The sequence below is a fragment of the Salvelinus fontinalis genome, chromosome 18, assembly GCF_029448725.1.
Source record: "Salvelinus fontinalis isolate EN_2023a chromosome 18, ASM2944872v1, whole genome shotgun sequence".
In the NCBI taxonomy this organism is placed as follows: Eukaryota; Metazoa; Chordata; class Actinopteri; order Salmoniformes; family Salmonidae; genus Salvelinus; species Salvelinus fontinalis.
Genome location: NC_074682.1, coordinates 43,075,821 through 43,094,391, shown reverse-complemented (window position 1 = coordinate 43,094,391; position 18,571 = coordinate 43,075,821). Strand labels below are relative to the sequence as shown.

The following is an 18,571-nucleotide window of genomic DNA, read 5'->3' as shown; positions in this document are numbered from 1 at the left end:
TCTGACCGGGGCCCCCAGTTCCCGTCCCGGTTCTGGAAGGCGTTCTACACCCTCATTGGGTCGTCGGCTAGCCTGTCCTCCGGGTTCCACCCCCAGTCCAAAGGCCAGTCAGAGCGAGCCAACCAGGACCTAGAGACTACTCTGCGCTGCCTGGTCTCCGCCAACCCCACCACCTGGAGCCAGCAGCTGATGTGGGATGAATACGCCCGCAACACCCTTCCCTGCTCTGCCACGGGCCTATCGTCTTTGAGTGTTCCCTGGGGTATCAGCCCCCGCTCTTCCCTGAGCAGGAAGAAGAGGTCGGCATACCTTCTGGCCAGATGTTTGTCCGCCGCTGTCGTCGTACCTGGAGGAGAGTCCGCTCAGCCCTCCTCAAGACCACCTCCAGGCATCGACGACAAACAGATCGCCACCGGACACCGGCTCTCCGGTATCGTCTTGGGCAGAAGGTATGGCTGTCCACCCGGGATCTGCCCCTCCGGGTGGAATCCCACAAACTATACCTTCGGTTTATCGGCCCGTTTCCCATCTCCAAAATCATTAGCCCCTCTGCTGTTTGTCTTCTGTTGCCCCGGAACCTTCATATACATCCTACCTTTCATATGTCCAGATTTAAACCCATGTCTCACAGCCCTTTGTCTCCTGTTTACTTCGACACTGCACCTGGGTCTTACCTTCAAACCTGATAATATGGTTGAATATCATCATACACTACCGGTCAAAAGTTTTTGAACACCTACTCATTCAAGGTTTTTTCCTTATTTTTACTATTTTCTGCATTGTAGAATAATTGTGAAGACATTAACACTATGAAATAACACATATGGAATCATGAAGTAACCAAAAAAGTGTTAAACAAAGATTCTTCAAAGTAGCCACCCTCTGCCTTGATGACTGCTTTGCACACTCTCTCAACCAGCTTCATGAGGAATATATTTTATATTTGAGATTCTTCAAAGTAGCCACCCTTTGCTGAGGGTACCAAAAAATACTGCAGATATTTTTGGTACCCTCTCCCAGATCTGTGCCTCGACACAGTCCTGTCTCGGAGCTCTACGGACAATTTCTTCAACCTCATGGCTTGGTTTTTGCTCTGACATGCACTGTCAACTGTAGACCTTATATAAACAGGTGTGTCTTTCCAAATCATATCCAATCAACTGAATTAACCACAGGTGGACTCCAATCAAGTTGTAGAAACATCTCAAGGATGATCAATGGAAACAGGATGCACCTGAGCTCAATTTGGACTCTCAGAGCAAAGGGTCTGAATACTTATGTAAATAAGATATTTCTGTTTATATATGTTTAATACATTTGCAAACATTTCTAAAACCCTGTTTTTGCTTTGTCATTATGAGGTATTGTGTGTAGGTTGATGAGCGCAAAAAAAACTATTTAATCCGTTTTAGAATAAGACTGTAATGTAACGAAATGTGGAAAAAGTCAAGGTGTCTGAATACTTTCCGAATTCACTGTAACTCTGAATCCATGATATGGCAGAGGATGAAAAGTTTCCTTAACAACAGGTTATGGTCAATAATATAAAAGGCTGCACTGAAATCTAACAGTACAGAATAAGAATGAAAGAAGAATGATATAGAAGAATACTACATACAGGTAGGAAGTGGATGCACTCCATGGAATTATTTTGTTAAGCTTCTTTTGTTTTATTTTCTAATCAAGTTAGAAGAATACCTCATTGAACCCATACTTACTGTAGAAGTATTCATCCAGTAGTTTGTGCTTTTTAAAAACATCCTGAGAATGAAGCTATTCATTAATACATTTTCACATTAATCAATTGTCAATACACAGTGCACTAATTACAAACCAAAACAGATTAACCGAAAACCAGTATTGCAGGTATCATGAGTATAACATATATTTTTTAAATGGGGATGTTAAAAAGAGCAGTCTCCCCAACAGATCTTAAATAGGATTAAAGAACATACACCATTTGGTATATACTCTAAACCAGACATTACATGATTAACCTTCTCATTGACAAATATATAAAAGTATGATATCACACCTATATAATTTTACAAGTTTACAATTGGCTCATTCATCCCCCTCCTCTCCCCTGTAACTATTCCCCAGGTCGTTGCTGCAAATGAGAACGTGTTCTCAGTCAACTTACCTGGTAAAATAACGGTAAAATAAAAAATAAATATAATTCCTATTGCCATAGCAATCCATAGGCTACCCATTCAAACATGTGGGTTTCAGTGGAGGCTGCTAAGGGGAGGATGGCTCATAATAATGGCTGGAATGGAGTAAATGGAATGGTATCATGGTTGTGTTTGATACCAATACATTCAGTCCATTCCAGCCATTCCAGTCCTCCCCTCAGCAGCATCCATCAGTGGGTATAGTCAACTCCTGATGATTGCACACTCTGTTTCAGTAGTGCAGTTAATTCATATACATTATTTTGACTTGCTCCAGATATCTGCATGCTATGTCTGCATGCATGCTATATGCACACTCCAGTTAAGTGCATGCCTTCATTCTAGTCCAAGCCACTGCATACTGTACTGTATGTCAGGAGTTGACTAATTTAGGTCTTAGAGATGGGTGTACACTAACATGTCACTTGCATCTACAGTAACGAATATCAAACTGTTGACAAACTGCACACATTTCATACACAACAAATAAACAGTATTTATCTAAGCAACAATACAAAATGTATTACCTTGCTCTAGTCTTTACTCCCTGTTAAGATCACATCTATATGTCCAGTTTAAAACGTTTAAGGCAAGGCAAGCAGTAAGTCTACAACAATAGATGCAAAAGTAAAAAAATATTGAATACCTTGAGAATCTCTTTTGGGAGATCACACACAGTGAAGAGGAATCTTTTCGTTACTAAAACTCTTCTGAATAACTTATTTACAGAGAAAGCCAGCTCCTCGTGTGTGTAGAACAGGGATGTGCAACTGGCTGCCTTTTTTGTAGAATACACAAGGCGCAATTTCGAAATGTGGTTGTGCACATGTGGGTACGCAGACCCGCGAGTAACTACGGCCCCTCATGATGAGTTCAGGTTTTTAGTGGGCCCCACGGCCATCAAAGTTGGCCATCCCTGATGTAGAATATCTTGTACGATGTGAGTCAGTATGGTGATAATTGGGATCTATTCTCTGTGTGTGTAGCCTGTGTGATATGTTCTCTCACTGTGTGTTGGAGTTGAGTGTGTATAGACAACCCAGCAGAGGGCACTGTTCTGTGTTTGTGGCATTATTTCCCCATCCTTTCTATTCCTCTGTAGATCTTAGGAAACATATTGCACTTGTTCCAGACCAGCTGCCATTATGAAAGCACTGGAACCACTGATCTTGAATAGAATGTTCTAGAATTCAAAATCTTCTTGTGGTCATCCTGCTGTCAATCATCCTGTAAGGGTTGTGTCCTCTAGCCTACAGACACTCCTCTTTCACATACAGGATCTCATGGGCTGAACTAGGGACCTTAAAGACAGTTAGACAGAGACAGTTAGTAAATGACGTGTGTGTGTGTGTGTGTGTGTGTGACAACAAGCACAGCAATATTCCAGCACCTGGTTGACTCCTCCCACCACCAGCAAGCGGTCCCTGATGACGATAGACGAGGCAGAGCATCGCGCCATTGCCATGGGAGCCAGTCTCTCCCACTTCCTCTTCTGAGGGTGGAAGGCTTCCACAGTGTCCAGAACTGAAGGCTGGTGACCTGGGGACCACACACGGTCATCATACGGTGTTCATACAGTCAATATACAGTGCATTCGAAAGTACGTTATTCAGACCCCTTGACTTTTTCCACATTTGCTACGTTACAGCCTAATTCTAAAATGGATAAAATTGTTGTTTTTTCTCCAATCTACACACAATACCCCATAATGACAAAGCAAAAACCTTTTTTGACTATTTTCTACATTGTAGAATAATAGTGAAGACATCAAAACTATGAAATAACACATATGGAATCATGTACTAACCAAAAAAGTGTTAAACAAATCAAAATATACTTTATATTTGAGATTCTTCAAAGTAGCCACCCTTTGCCTTGATGACAGCTTTGCACACTCTTGGCATTCTCTCAACCATATTCATGAGGTAGTCACCTGGAATGCAATTCCATTAACAGGTGTACCTTGTTAAAAGTTCATTTGTGAAATTTCTTTCCTTAATGCATTTGAGCCAATCAGTTGTGTTGTGACAAGGTAGGGGTGGTATACAGAACATATTTGGTAAAAGACCAAGTTCATTTATGACAATAACAGCTCAAATAAGCAAAGAGAAACGACAGTCCATCATTACTTTAAGACATGAAGGTCAGTCAATTTGGAAAATTTCAAGAACTTTGAAAGTTTCTTCAAGTTCAGTCACAAAAACCATCAAGCGTTATGAGGAAACTGGCTCTCACGAGGACCGCCACAGGAAAGGAAGACCCAGAGTTACCTCTGCTGCAGAGGATACATTTGTTAGATTTAACTGCACCTCAGATTGCAGCCCAAATAAATGCTTCACAAAGTTCAAGTAACAGACAAATCTCAACATCAACTTTTCAGAGGAGACAGTGTGAATCAGGCCTTCATGGTCTAATTGCTGCAAAGAAATCACTACCAAAGGACACCAATAAGAAGAAGATACTTGCTTGGGCCAAGAAACACGAGCAATGAACATTAGACCAGTGGAAATCCGTCCTTTGGTCTGATGAGTCCAAATTGGAGATTTTTGGTTCCAACCGCCGTGTCTTTGTGAGACGCAGAGTTGGTGAACGGATGATCTCTGCATGTGTGGTTCCCACCGTCAAGCATTGAAGAGGAGGTGTGATGGTGTGGGGGTGCTTTGCTGGTGACACCGTCAGTGATTTATTTAGAATTCAAGGCAAACTTAACCAGCATGGCTACCACAGCATTCTGCTGCGATACGCCATCCCATCTGGTTTGCGCTTAGTGGGACTATCATTTGTTCAACACGACAATGACCCAAAACACACCTCCAGGCTGTGTAAGGGCTATTTGACCAAGAAAGAGAGTGATGGAGTGCTGTGTCAGATGACCTGGCCTCCACAATCACCCGACCTCAACCCAATTGAGATGGTTTGGGATGAGTTGACCGCAAAGTTAAGGAAAAATAGCCAACAAGTGCTCAGCATATGTGGGAACTACTTCAAGACTGTTGGAAAAGCATTCCTCATGAAGCTGGTTGAGAGAATGCCAAGAGTGTGCAAAGCTGTCATCAAGGCAAAGGGTGGCTACTTTGAAGAATCTTTGTTTAACACTTTTTTGGTTACTACATGATTCCATGTGTTATTTCATAGTTTTGATGTCTTCACTATTATTCTACAATGCAGAAAATAGTGAAAATAAATAAAAACCCTTGAATGAGTCGGTGTGTGTCCAAACTTTTGACTGGTACTGTAAGTATTCAGACCCTTTACTCAGCAATTTGGCAGCGATTACGGCCTAGAGTCTTCTTGGATATGACTCTACAAGTTTGGCACAACTGTATCTGGGGAGTTTCTCCCATTCTTCTCTGCAGATCCTCACAAGCTCTGTCAGGTTGGATGGGGAACGTCGCTGCAGAGGTATTTTCTGGTCTCTCCAGTGATGTTCAATCGCTTTCAAGTCCAGGCTCTGGCTGGGCCACTCAAGGACATTCAGAGACTTGTTCTGAAACCACTCCTGCGTTGTCTTGGCTGTGTGCTCAGGGTCTTTGTCCAGTTGGCAGGTGAACCTTCGCCCCAGTCTGAGGTCCTGAGCTCTCTGGAGCAGGTTTTCATCAACGATCTCTCTGTACTTTGCTCCGTTCCTCTTTCCCTCGGTCATGACTAGTCTCCCAGTCCCTGTCGCTGAAAAACAAGCCCATAGCACGATGCTGCCAACACAATGCTTCACCGTGGAGATGGTGCCACGTTACCTCCAGGCCTTCAATCTTCCTTCAATCTTGGTTTCATCAGACCAGATAATCTTGTTTCTCATGTTCTGAGAGTCCTGTCAAGCGGGCTGTCATGTGCCTTTTACTGAGGAGTGGATTCCGTCTGGCCACTCTACCATAAAGGCCTGATTGGTGGAGTGCTGCAGAGATGATTGTCCTTCTGGAAGGTTCTCCCATCTCCACAGAGGAACTCTGGAGCTCTGTCAGAGTGAACATCGGGTTCTTGCTCACCTCCCTGACCTTTTTTGGTACCCTTCCCCAGATCTGTGCCTCGACACAATCCTATCTCGGCGCTCTTCGACCTCATGGCTTGGTCTTTGCTCTGACATGCACTGTCAACTTTTGGACCTTATATAGACCGGTGTGTGCCAATGATCAATGGAAACAAGATGCACCTAAGCTCAATTTTCAAGTCTCATAGTAAAGGGTCTAAATACTTATGTAAATAAGGTATTTCTGTTATTTCTTTTTTTTATAAAATAGCAAAAGTTTCTAAAAACCTGTTTGACTTTGTTAACATGGGGTATTGTGTGTAGATTGATGAGGATTTTTATTTATTTTATTTAATCCATTTTTCAATAAGGCTGTAGCGTAACAAAATGTGAAAAAAGTCTAAGGGGTCTGAATACTCTCCGAATGCACTGTATGGTCAACACACATTGTCATGACCAACTAACATTCAAGAAAAACACACATATATGAGCACATATACACACACATTCACACTCCCTCACCGAGTCCTCCTGCTACGACCATCCTGCCCCTGAGGAAAGACGAGGCAAAGTCAGCCCTCTTAGTCTTCATGGCCACAGTGTCCTCTGACTTCAACCACAACCCTGGAGGGAGACAGGAGAGGTCGATACCAGAGAGTGTGTGTGTGTGTGTGTGTGTGTGTGTGTGTGTGTGTGTGTGTGTGTGTGTGTGTGTGTGTGTGTGTGTGTGTGTGTGCGTGCGTGCGTGTGCAAGTGTAAACCACATTTTAATGAGGGTGGGGGAGGCAGGGAAGTGTGTGTACAATCAACTTTGACCACTGCATAAAACTCCAGCAAGGTGACAATTAGATTTTTTCCATTTGTTTTTGAATTCTGCAAGTTACAATTTGGTGTGTGCCTGAATGCTGGTGGCACCACAACTCAATAAGAAATACTGTGCGCACCTTGAATACAAATGTCCACACACACACACACACCAAGCTACCAGGTCAGATATTGGAAATAAGAAAATAGGGTCCATTTCCAGTAAAACCATCCAATCTGAACACTTCAATTGATTCAAAGGAGAAAAACAAGTTATTTCCCTCCTGCAGTCTGGCAGGGGATGACTATTACAGTAAATTGGCATATTATTTACACTTCTACTTAGGCAAACATTTGTGCTGCTAAAGACAGTGAAACTATTTCAGAGAAACAGCGACTAGGGAGATTTTTTTGTTTTTCAAAGACTCTTTTAAAGCTTTTATGTTGTCTGTAAGAATCCCAAGCCTGCGTGAGTTTAATGTCTCTGACTTCACAATCAGCTCCACAGAGAGAGAGAGAGGAAGAGAAATACAGAGGGAGAGAGAGAGGGAGACAGAGAGAGACATAGGGACGAAAACATAACCAGAGCAGATAAAAGCACTTTGTTAATGAACTGTTGCCAATCCAGCCCATATTTGAGCTTGAAAGGGAATAAGGCAGAGCACAGCTGGCGACGGGCACACTGCTCTGCGACTCACTGCCAGGGCCTTTGTTGTTGAAGTGTTGGCTGGCTGGCACTCTCAGGGGCTTCCTCCATATAACTTTTTAAAACATATCATATTCAGCACTAAGTTCCCTTTTTCCTTCACATTCAGAGGGAGGGCACCCACTAACACACTAGCGGGAAGAAAGGTTCAGAGAGTTTAGTTAGTCTACTACAGATAGCTGAACTAGAAGGGACTGGAGATATTGCAGTTGTGTAGTTAATGTATGTGCTGGGCTGTGTGTGAGTGTATCTTGTATACAGAGAGTGTGCATTGGTGTGATGTATTTTCTACAGTTTTGTAGAGGCTTTGGTAGTCAGTGGATTTCCATTGAACAGATCATGATGAGCTAGTCAGACAGACATGGAGAACACAATTCAGGATACTAGAAAATTCGGTGCTCTACTTTGTTATGAGTTATGTCATATTACACAATGTCTGTCTTTGTATATTGGAGTAATTTTAATATTCTACTTTTATCAATGTAATCTACACTCAGTGGACAGTTTTTTATTAGGTACACCCATCTAGTATCGGGTCGGACCCCCCTTTGCCTCCAGGCCAGCCAAAAGTCTTTGGGGCAAGAAAACATTGCTCAATTGGTATCAAGGTACTTAATGTGTCCCTGGAAAACATTCCATACACCATTACACCACCACCACCAGCATGTGCCGTTGACACAATGCAGGATGGGGCCATGGACTCATGCTGCTTACGCCAAATCCTGACTCTGCCATCAGCATGGCGCAACAGGAACCGGGAGTCATTGGACCAAGCGATGTTTTTCCACTCCTCAATAGGAGTAGAACCTGGTATGGTCTGCAATAGCCCATCCGTGACAAGGACTGGCGAGTTGTGCGTTCTGAGATGCCGTTCTGCACACCACTATTCTGCGCCGTTATTTGCCTGCCTGTTAGCTTGCACGATTCTTGTCATTTTCCTTCGACATCTCATTAACAAGCTGTTTTCTCCCACAGGACTGCCTTGTTGCTGCTATTTTGCACACACATTTTCTGTCAACATTCTCAAAACATTCTCTCAAGACATTGAATTCTAGGTCAATCCAGAGCCATATATTCAGATATCTAAATAAATGGCTCTGGGTAAATCTAACAATGAGTGAGCTACAGAGTATAATATCCCAGTGTGAGAGTTGCAGACAGCATGACCATCTGTGGAGGAAGGCAGATAATAACGCAATCTGTTTCTGAATCCTGTAATTTAAACACCCTCCCTCCTCACTGTAGCTCATCTCCCATCTCATCTCCACTTAGATTAGATTGGGAGGGGGAGTGAATGGGCCTTATTGTTTACTGTGTGTGTGTGTGTGTGTGTGTGTGTGTGTGTGTGTGTGTGTGTGTGTGTGTGTGTGTGTGTGTGTGTGTGTGTGTGTGTGTGTGTGTGTGTGTGTGTGTGTGTGTGTGTGTGTGTGTGTGTGTGTGTGTGTGTGTGTGTGTGTGAGGAGGAAGGTATGGAGGAAGGTAGAGTAAATGTCTGTCTGATATCTCTGGAGTAAAACCCAGCCAGCCTGCTAGCTGGCCAGACAGACATTCTCACCGTGGTGTTAGATTAGTATTCAGACTCCCACTGCTTCTTTCATTTGGAATCGACTGGTAAAAATAGAAGAATCCAAATGCGTGACAAAACACTCTATTGTTTGAAATGACTTATCGATTTTTTTTACCTGGGTATGTGTCACGCTCGCTATGCTCAAACTCCCTGTCATTAATCAATCAAGGCGCAGCGTGCATGTCGTTCCACATCTTTTAATAGGAGTGAAAAACTTAACCAACAAAACAAACAGGTAAACAGCAAAGACCGTGACGCAACTGAGGTGCACACAAACACACACGGGAAAATAATTACCCACACATTAGGTGGGGAAAAAGGCTGCCTAAGTATGATTCTCAATCAGAGACAACGATAGACAGCTGTCCCTGATTGAGAACCATACCCGGCCAAAACATAGAAATACAGAAACCTAGAAAACCAAACATAGAATGCCCACCCCACATCACACCCTGACCTAACCAAATAGAGAAATAAAACGTCTCTCTAAGGTCAGGTCGTGACAGTATGGCTCTTACTTTTCTCTTCCTGGTCTCTTTTCAATTTGACCATTTGATATTCATTTTCTGTAAGACGGAAGATAAGTCGTTTTTCCAGGGGTATGAGGTGTGTGTGTATGTGTGCAGCATGCAGCTAGCTTTTATTTGGAGAGAAATATAACTTTATTGTGTACCTGGAGAGGAAATCAGTGCACTTAAATGCATATGTATGTGTTTTGTGTATGTGTTTTTTTTGTGGTTCTTACCCTGGTTAGTATCAAAGATGTTGACATTCTTGGTGAACTTGGAGCTCTGGTGGCCTCCTCCCTTCCTTAGCCCCCCCAGCAGACACAGCCTCCCCGAACTGTCCCAGAACACGCCACCGTACGAACGTTTACACGGCATGTTGGGTAGTGTACTCCAGGAGCGTGTCTCTGAATCAAATACCTCAAAGACCTTCAATGTGCGCTTACACTGACGCCCACCTAAAGAGAACACACACACACTTAGTATACACATTACACGTGCAAACTGGCAAACACGCACACAAGCGTGAACAGACACCCAAACACGCACACCCTTTCCTTACCTGCCACGTAGATCTTGTTGCCCAGTAGGTGTGCTGTAGCATCATATCGCGGTGTGGGCATAGGGGGCAGTAGTGCCCACACATTCTTCCTCAGGTCATACTGCTGTAGTATACTACGAGGGAGCAGGTCTGAACCCATACCACCCACTGCCAACGCACGCCCATCTACAGAGAAGGGTGAGAGAGAGTGAGAGAGAGAAAGGTGGAGGAGGGAGAGGTGAGAAACTGAGCCATTAACATGGATCTGGCCATGTACAGAATGCAAGTATATATGTCCTTGTGTCACCTCCCACCCTACACACTTTTCACAACAACGACCACCCCCCCAACACACCTTTCACAACGAAAGGATATCATAAGGTGAATGCACCAATTTGTAAGTCGCTCTGGATAAGAGCGTCTGCTAAATGACTTAAATGTAAATGTAATGACGGCCACCCCCCACCTACAAACCTTTCACAGCGACAGCCACCCCCTACCCAACACACCTTTTACAGTGACGGCCACCCCCATCAGTGCTTCTCTGAGGGCGCTCCTCTTCCTCCACCTCCCCTCCTCTGTGTTGTACACCTCCACCACCTTGAGAGGGCGCTGGTCCTCCCCCACACCACCCACCACCAGGATCTGCTTGCCCAGCACCGCCACGGCCGCACCCGCCCGAGGGGTGGGCATGGGGGGCAAGCTCAGCCACTGGTCTCCCTGAAAACAACAAAAAAGTGTAATTAATTACATGGTCGATTAGTCCTGTGTAAATGTTTGAACCGATGCATTCTGTGTTTAATCCTGTGTGTGTTTGTTTGCGTGTGCGTCGTGTGTTTGTGTGTGTGTGTGTGTGGGTTGTGTGTTTGTGTGTGTGTGGGTTGTGTGTGTGTGTGTGTGTGTGTGTGTGTGTGTGTGTGTGTGTGTGTGTGTGTGTGTGTGTGTGTGTGTGTGTGTGTGTGTGTGTGTGTGTGTGTGTGTGTGGGTGTATGTGTGTGTGTGTGCGTGCGTGCGTGTGTGTATGCTCCAACCTACCTCTGGAGAGTAGAGTTCCAGGGCTGGGGAGGGCCTCCCTGCAGCATCACAGCCCCCCAGCATGTACATCTGCCCCCCTACCTCCGCCAGGGAGTGGTAGACACGCCCGCTTGGCAGCCGAGCCAGGCTCTGCCAGTGGAACTCCAAGGCCGAGGGCACAGACATCTATATCTCGGCTCAGGGAGGGGAAGGGTTGCTGGTGGAGCGGTGGGTCCAGGAAACCAGAGATGGAGGTGGACAGGGTTAGCACCCCTGGGTATAGTGCCGTGTCAACGGGAAGAGTCGAGAGAGTGGTGTTGTCAGGAGATCTAGAGAACTAGGTGGAAGACCAGAGAGAGCGGATGGAGCAAGGTCAGCAAGGTCACCAACCTGAGGCTCTTCCCTTGGAGTTGACCACCGGCTCGTACTAGGTCCTGGAGGAAATGAGAAGGAAGGATGATTAGTATGGAACAGGAAAGACAATGTAATATAATCAAAGAGAAGAGTACTTATCTAAGTTCCCACTGACTCAGAATTATATGGTCATTTAGCTTCTAATCATGCTTCTAATCAAAGCAACCTACAGCTATTTACTATTGAATAGATTGGGCCTTTGGCTGTGTGTGTGTGTGTGTGTGTGTGTGTGTGTCATGGCCCTCTTTAGCTGTGTACACAATCAGGATAAATTGGGCTTTACAAGCAGAGCAAAACATCCATCAGTAACCAGGCAACCAGCCTTCCCTTCCCCACATCCCCCTCCCTCTTCCTCCTCTCTCTCCGTGTCTAGTTCTTGCCTGTAACCTATTTCTTCTACCCACACAGACAGTGTGACTGAGCAGCAGCAGCCGCATGGTGGATCAGCTCAGTGTTCTCTCATAGTCCGAGAGCATCTGGTCGTCACAATGGTGGCACAGAACTACTCGTTTCTCCTGAGTGGATATTTTTTATTTTCTCCCTCACTCACCTGTCCATCTCCTCATTTGAATTCCATGCTGTCACTGTCACTCGTACCTTGGAGACCAACCTCTTGACTGCCTTCAAGTCATTTCTTTCCAACTCTGTTTCCCCTTCTTGCCTATTTTGACCTCACCCTTTGCCAGTCCCCTCCCACTTACAAGGCTGGCAATATGCTTGACCTCATCTTTACAAGATGCTGTTCGCCTACTAATCCTTCACACTACTTTCCTTTTCTGTCTCCCTTTCCTCCAACCCTAGCCACACAGCCCCTACCCAGATGGTCATGTTGTTTCCTTCTCTGTCTCCTTTCCTCCAACCCTAGCCACTCAGCCCCAACCCAGATGGTCATGCACCATGTCGCAATCTTCACTCTCTCTCTCTCTCTCCCACTACTTTCTCCTCTTCTATCCTATCATCTCTCCCTTCTGCTAAATCCTTCTCCCTCCTCTCTCCTGATTCTGCCTCTTCAACCCTACTCTCATCGCTTCCCGCATCCTATGACTCGCACTGTCCCCTTTCCTCCTACCCATCTTGGCCCTCCCCTCCTGAAACATTGGCTGAGTGTCTCACTGCTTACAGAACAGGGTTGCGGGCAGCTGAGCGAAAATGGAGGGAAACTACATTTCCAGAGGACCTATCATCCTTCCATTCCCTCCTCTCGACCTTCTGTTGCTCTGTATGCACTTTGTATTACTCTAAATTATAACCTTCTGTCTCTAACCGAGAAAACTATTTTCCACCTTCTCCTCCCTCCTTAAACCTCCGTCCCTCCCTTTCCCTCCTCCCTCTCTGCGGACGACTTTGTCAACCTCTTTGAAAAGAAGTTTAACGACATTTGCTCCTCATTCACTCAGCCTATTGAATCCACTGTTCACTCTCACACAGAACTACCCTGCGCCTTGACCTCATTCTCACCTCTCTCTGCAGATTAAATCTTGCGACTAGCGAGGTCCGTCCACCCAAGAACCTGCCAACTTGACCCCATCACCTCTTCCCTTCCCTGGAGACCTTATCCCATTCCTCACTTTCCTCATCAACTTATCCCTGACTACTGGCAGTCATTCCCCTTTTTAAGAAACCAACACTCTGACTCAAACTACAGACCGGTATTCCTTCCTTCTTTTCAAAACCCTTGAGCATGCTGTATTTGATCATCTCTCTCGCTATCGCTCTCAGAACGACGTTCTTGACCATAACCAGTCAGGCTTCAAGATGGGTCACTCAACCGAGACTGCTCTTCTCTGTGTCACACAGGCTCTTCATACTGCCAAAGCGGACTCTCTCTCCTCTGTTCTCATCCTCCTAAATCTCTCCGTTGCCTTCGACACTGTGAACCATCAGATCCTCCTCTCCACCCTCTCAGGGCTGGGTGTCTCAGGTTCTGCACACTCTTGGATTGCATTCTACCTGGCAGGCCGCTCCTACCAGGTGTAGTGGAGAGGATCTGTGTCTGCACCACGTACTCTCATAAATGGTGTCACCCAGGGCTTGGTTCTAGGCACTCTCCTCCTCTCTATACACCAAGACACTCAGCTCTGTCATATTCTCACATGATATCTCCTATCATTGCTATGCGGATGATCCTCAACTACTTTTCTCCTTCCCCCTTGTGACACTCAGGTGGCGACATGCATCTCTGTGTGCCTGGCAGATATCTCAGCTTGGATGTCGGCCTACCACTTCAAGCTCAACAGACAAGAAGAAGCTGCTCTTCCTCCTGGGGAAGGCCTGCCTGCTCAAAGACCTCTCCATCATGGTTGACAACTTCACGGTGTCCCTCTCCCAGAGTTAAAAAAGCCTTGACATGACCCTGGACAACATGTTCTCTGCAAACATCAAAGCAGTGACTCGGTCCTGCATGTTCATGCTCTACAACATTCGTAGGGTATGACCATGTCTCACAGAGGAAGGGCCACAGGTCCTAATCCAGGCACATGACATCTCCGGTCTGGACAACTGCAACTCTAGCACCACATTCTGCCAACTCTGGTCTCTTGGCCCTTCTACAACTAAAGCTTTTTTTTCCTGCGAGGGAACTTGTGTGTGTTTGGCACATTCAACAATGGAAGTTTAGTTAGTCAATCTCTCAATCAATCAAATGTATTTATAAAGCCCTTTTTACATCAGCCAATGTCACAAAGTGCTATACAGAAACCCAGCCTAAAACACCAAACAGCAATCAATGCAGATGTAGGAGCACGGTGGCTATGAAAAACTTCCTAGAAAGGCCAGAACCTAGGACGAAACCTAGAGAGGAACCAGGCTCTGAGGGGTGGTCAGTCCTCTTCTGGCTGTGCCGGGTGGAGATTATAACAGAACATGGCCAAGATGTTCAAACGTTCATAGATGACCAGCAGGGTCAAATAATAATAATCACAGTGGTTGTAGAGGGTGGAACAGGTCAGCACCTTAGGAGTAAATGTCAGTTGGCTTTTCATAGCCAAGCATTCAGAGTTTGGGACAGCAGGTGCAGTAGAGAGACAGAGTCGAAAACAGCAGGTCCGGGACAAGGTAGCACGTCCGGTGAACAGGTCAAGGTTCCATAGCCGCAGGCAGAACAGTTGGAACTGCAGCAGCGACCAGGTAGACTGGGGACAGCAAGGAGTCATCGGGCCAGGTAGTCCTGAGGCATGGTCCTAGATAAGACAGGATAATTACACCAGATATAACAGACTGACCCTAGCCCCCCGACACAAACTATTTCAGCATAGATACTGGAGGCTGAGACAGGAGGGGTCGGGAGACACCGTGGCCCTGTCCAACGATACCCCCGGTCAGGGCCAACCAGGCAGGATATAATCCCACCCACCTTGCCAAAGCACAGCCCCAACACCACTAAAAGGATATCCGCAAACCACCAACTTACTACTCTGAGACCAGGCTGATTATAGGACCTACTGAAGAGATGAGTCTTCAAAAAAGACTTCAAGGTTGAGACCAAGTCTGCGTCTCTCACATGGATAGGCAGACCATTCCATAAAAATGAAGCTCTATAGGAGAAAGCCCTGCATCCGGCTGTTTGCTAAGAAATTCTATGGACATAAGGGAGGCCTGTGTCTTGTGACCGTAGTGTACATGTAGGTATGTACAGCAGGACCAAAACCATGTCACACTTTGTTTAGCAATCTCTCTCTCTGCAGACAAATAAAAGGAAGGATGCATGCACAAAGAGAATAAAGAAAGATCGATGCTTCTTTTAGAAAAAAAAATATTCTCCACTGTGTAACTTTTGAGGGCAAGAGTGGGTTACCATAGAAACAGTGACACGTTCTGGAGTTGCGAGGCCAAGGTACAGATGGCCAGCCAGCCAGTATATTACTTGGTTTGGTTTTAATCATGGATTAAAGAAGGAAAGCATAACAGCAAATAAAAGCTGTGGTGTTGTTCTCCACTCTGACCCCGGCAGGCAGAGTGTTGTTAGTGAGACAGAATTGCTTTCTCCTGGCGTGCCTTGCAGAGCGTATTCATTGCAATCAGTAACCGATTTGCTTCGCCACGTCTTTTTTTAAATGAACTGCTTGAACAGCTTGAGATCAACAGTAGTCCCACCAGAACCCAAGGAAGTCATTCACAATCAGCATGTCTTTTCATACTTTTAATTAGTTAGTTAGTCTCCTTCAATCCCTATATAGGCACGAGTCGGCTGCCAACTTTAGTCATAATGTAATCCTCAGCAAAGCTATTAGTCCATGTTTCAAATACAAGCAGCTTGGTTTGATCGTGGTGATGGCGTACTCCCGAAGGTCTCCCTATTGTCTCTCCTCTCTCTCCCACTCCATCTGTCCCCTATCGCCCCCCCTTTTACCTTTCTCTCTCTCTCTCTCTACAGGGTGAAAACAGCCAAGCAAGGGATGGTTTAACGACTAACATTTAATTAGCCTGCAGTATTCAAATAGTGCTTTACTCCCCACACCTCAGAACCACTGCAGTGTGAGCAGTGGAGTCAGGGCAAGGGGTGTGTATGTGTGTGTGTGTGTGTGTGTGTGTGTGTGTGTGTGTGTGTGTGTGTGTGTGTGTGTGTGTGTGTGTGTGTGTGTGTGTGTGTGTGTGTGTGTGTGTGTGTGTGTGTGTGTGTGTGTGTGTGTGTGTGTATGTAGTAGCCAGGGTTTTTTGTAGCAGGTCTTAATCCTGCTCTAATAGCAGTGTTCACGCTGGGGTGGGCTTAAGTAAACTGACACCCAGGAGAGCCACTCATTGCTAACGTTATAAAACTGCTGGTCATTCAGTGTAAATACAGTCCAGCACAGCTTTATTCTACTCATACAAGACTGTTCACAATAAGGTTGATGACTCATGCCTAACACATTTAAATAACAGTACTGACCCCATTAGACCAACTCCCAGACAGAGACCAGAGGAGGATAGAATCAAACCTACGTTAAAACTGGTTATGTATTACCTTTTCATACATTACTCCTCACAGCAGTTTTACCATAGTGATTTACCAGCTTGAGGGTTTGCTATACTGCAGTATACTGCTCATGCTATTATTCTTTGTTTACACAGCTTTAGTACAGTACATTTCAGGGAGGCAGTCACTCACAGCGTCATACCACCCTGAAGGCTAACGTTACTGCCTATTACACTTTGAAGACCAAGAGCAAGAAGAACATTCTCCCTACAGGCCCAAATATAGAAATTAGAAAATCTCATCGTCACTTCTCATCATTAAAAAAGTTGAAGAATTTCATACTCTGTTCTGATTGCATTCATTAGCATCAGCAATGCTCTCCCGCTTTCTGACAAAATAAATGGTGCCTGCCTTGTGCCTCTGTAACGGCAGTCTAAGTCGTCCTCCTCCTCAGACGAGGAGAGGCGAGAAGGATCTGAGGACCAATGTGCAGCGTGGTAATTTTCCATGATTTAATTAACACAAAACAAGACACTATACAAAATGACAAAACAAACTAACCATCACAGTCCTAGCTGGTGCAGACAAAACACAAAGACAGGAAACAACCACCCACAATCCCCAACACAAAACAAGCCACCTATATATGATTCTCAATCAGGGACGACGATTGACAGCTGCCTCTGATTGAGAACCATATTAGGCTGGACACAGAAACAGACAAACTAGACACACAACATAGAATTCCCACCCAGCTCACGTCCTGACCAACACTAAACAAGCAAAACACATAAGAACTCTGGTCAGGACGTTACAGTACCCCCCTCCTGAGGTGCGGACTCCGAACGCACCCCTAAAACTCAAGAGGAGGGTCTGGGTGGGCATCTGTCCGCAGTGGCGGCTCCGGCACAGGACGAGGACACCACTCCACCACTGTCTTTGTCCCCCTCCTTAGCGTCCTTTGAGTGGCGACCCTCGCCCACGACCTTGGCCTAAGAATCCTCCCCAAGGCCCCCACATGATTTAGGAGGTAGCTCAGGACAGAGAGGTAGCTCAGGACAGAGAGGTAGCTCAGGACAGAGAGGTAGCTCAGGAAAGAGAGGCAGCTCTGGACTGAGTGGCAGCTCCGGACTGAGTGGCAGCTCCGGACTGAGTGGCAGCTCCGGACTGAGTGGCAGCTCCGGACTGAGTGGCAGCTCATAACTGTAGGGCAGCTCATGACTGTAGGGCAGCTCATGACTGTAGGGCAGCTCATGACTGTAGGGCAGCTCATGACTGTAGGGCAACTCATGACTGGAAGGCAGCTCATGACTGGAGGGCAGCTCATGACTGGAGGGCAGCTCTGGCAGCTCCTGACTGGCTGGCGGGTATGGCAGCTCCTGACTGGCTGGCGGCTCTGGCAGCTCCTGACTGGCTGGCGGCTCTGGCAGCTCCTGACTGGCTGGCGGCTCTGGCAGCTCCTGACTGACGGACGGCTCTAGCGGCTCCTGACTGACGGACGGCTCTAATGGCTCGGGACAGACGGGCGGCTCTGAAGGCTCGTGGCAGACTGATGGCTCAGATGGCGCTGGGCAGATGGATGGCTCAGATGGCGCTGGGCAGACGGATGGCTCAGATGGCGCTGGGCAGACGGATGGCTCAGATGGCGCTGGGCAGACGGATGGCTCAGATGGCGCTGGGCAGACGGATAGCTCAGATGGCGCTGGGCAGACGAGCAGTGCAGGCAGCTCAGACGGCGTTGGGCAGACGAGCAGTGCAGGCGGCGTTGGGCAGACGGCTGACTCTGACCTGCTGAGGCGCACAGTAGGCCTGGTGCGTGGTGCCGGAACTGGTGGTACCGGACTGGAGACACGCACCTCAAGGCTAGTGCGGGGAGCAGGAACAGGGCACACTGGACTCTCAAAGTGCACTATAGGCCTGGTGCGTTTTACCGGCACTGGTGGTACCGGGCTGAGGGCACGCACCTCAGGTCGAGTGCGGGGAGAAG

At 46.4% G+C, this 18,571-nt stretch overlaps 1 protein-coding gene across 7 annotated transcripts in view; it reads right to left on the bottom strand.

The window, feature by feature from the left end:
- Positions 1–1,646: 1,646 nt before the first annotated feature.
- LOC129815591 (kelch domain-containing protein 8A-like) overlaps positions 1,647–18,571 on the bottom strand; it is a 78,111-nt gene continuing 61,186 nt past the window's right edge. For 5 of the 7 annotated variants that reach the window (XM_055869543.1, XM_055869539.1, XM_055869541.1 and 2 more), the window contains 6 exons: positions 11,298–11,710; positions 10,772–10,982; positions 10,284–10,448; positions 9,961–10,179; positions 6,661–6,762; positions 3,483–3,713 (listed from right to left, as the gene is read on the bottom strand). In XM_055869543.1, coding sequence (XP_055725518.1) covers positions 3,487–3,713; positions 6,661–6,762; positions 9,961–10,179; positions 10,284–10,448; positions 10,772–10,982; positions 11,298–11,462 — 1,089 coding nt within the window. In that variant the 5' untranslated portion in view covers positions 11,463–11,710 and the 3' untranslated portion in view covers positions 3,483–3,486. The other 2 variants (XM_055869546.1, XM_055869545.1) reach the window with 2 other exon arrangements.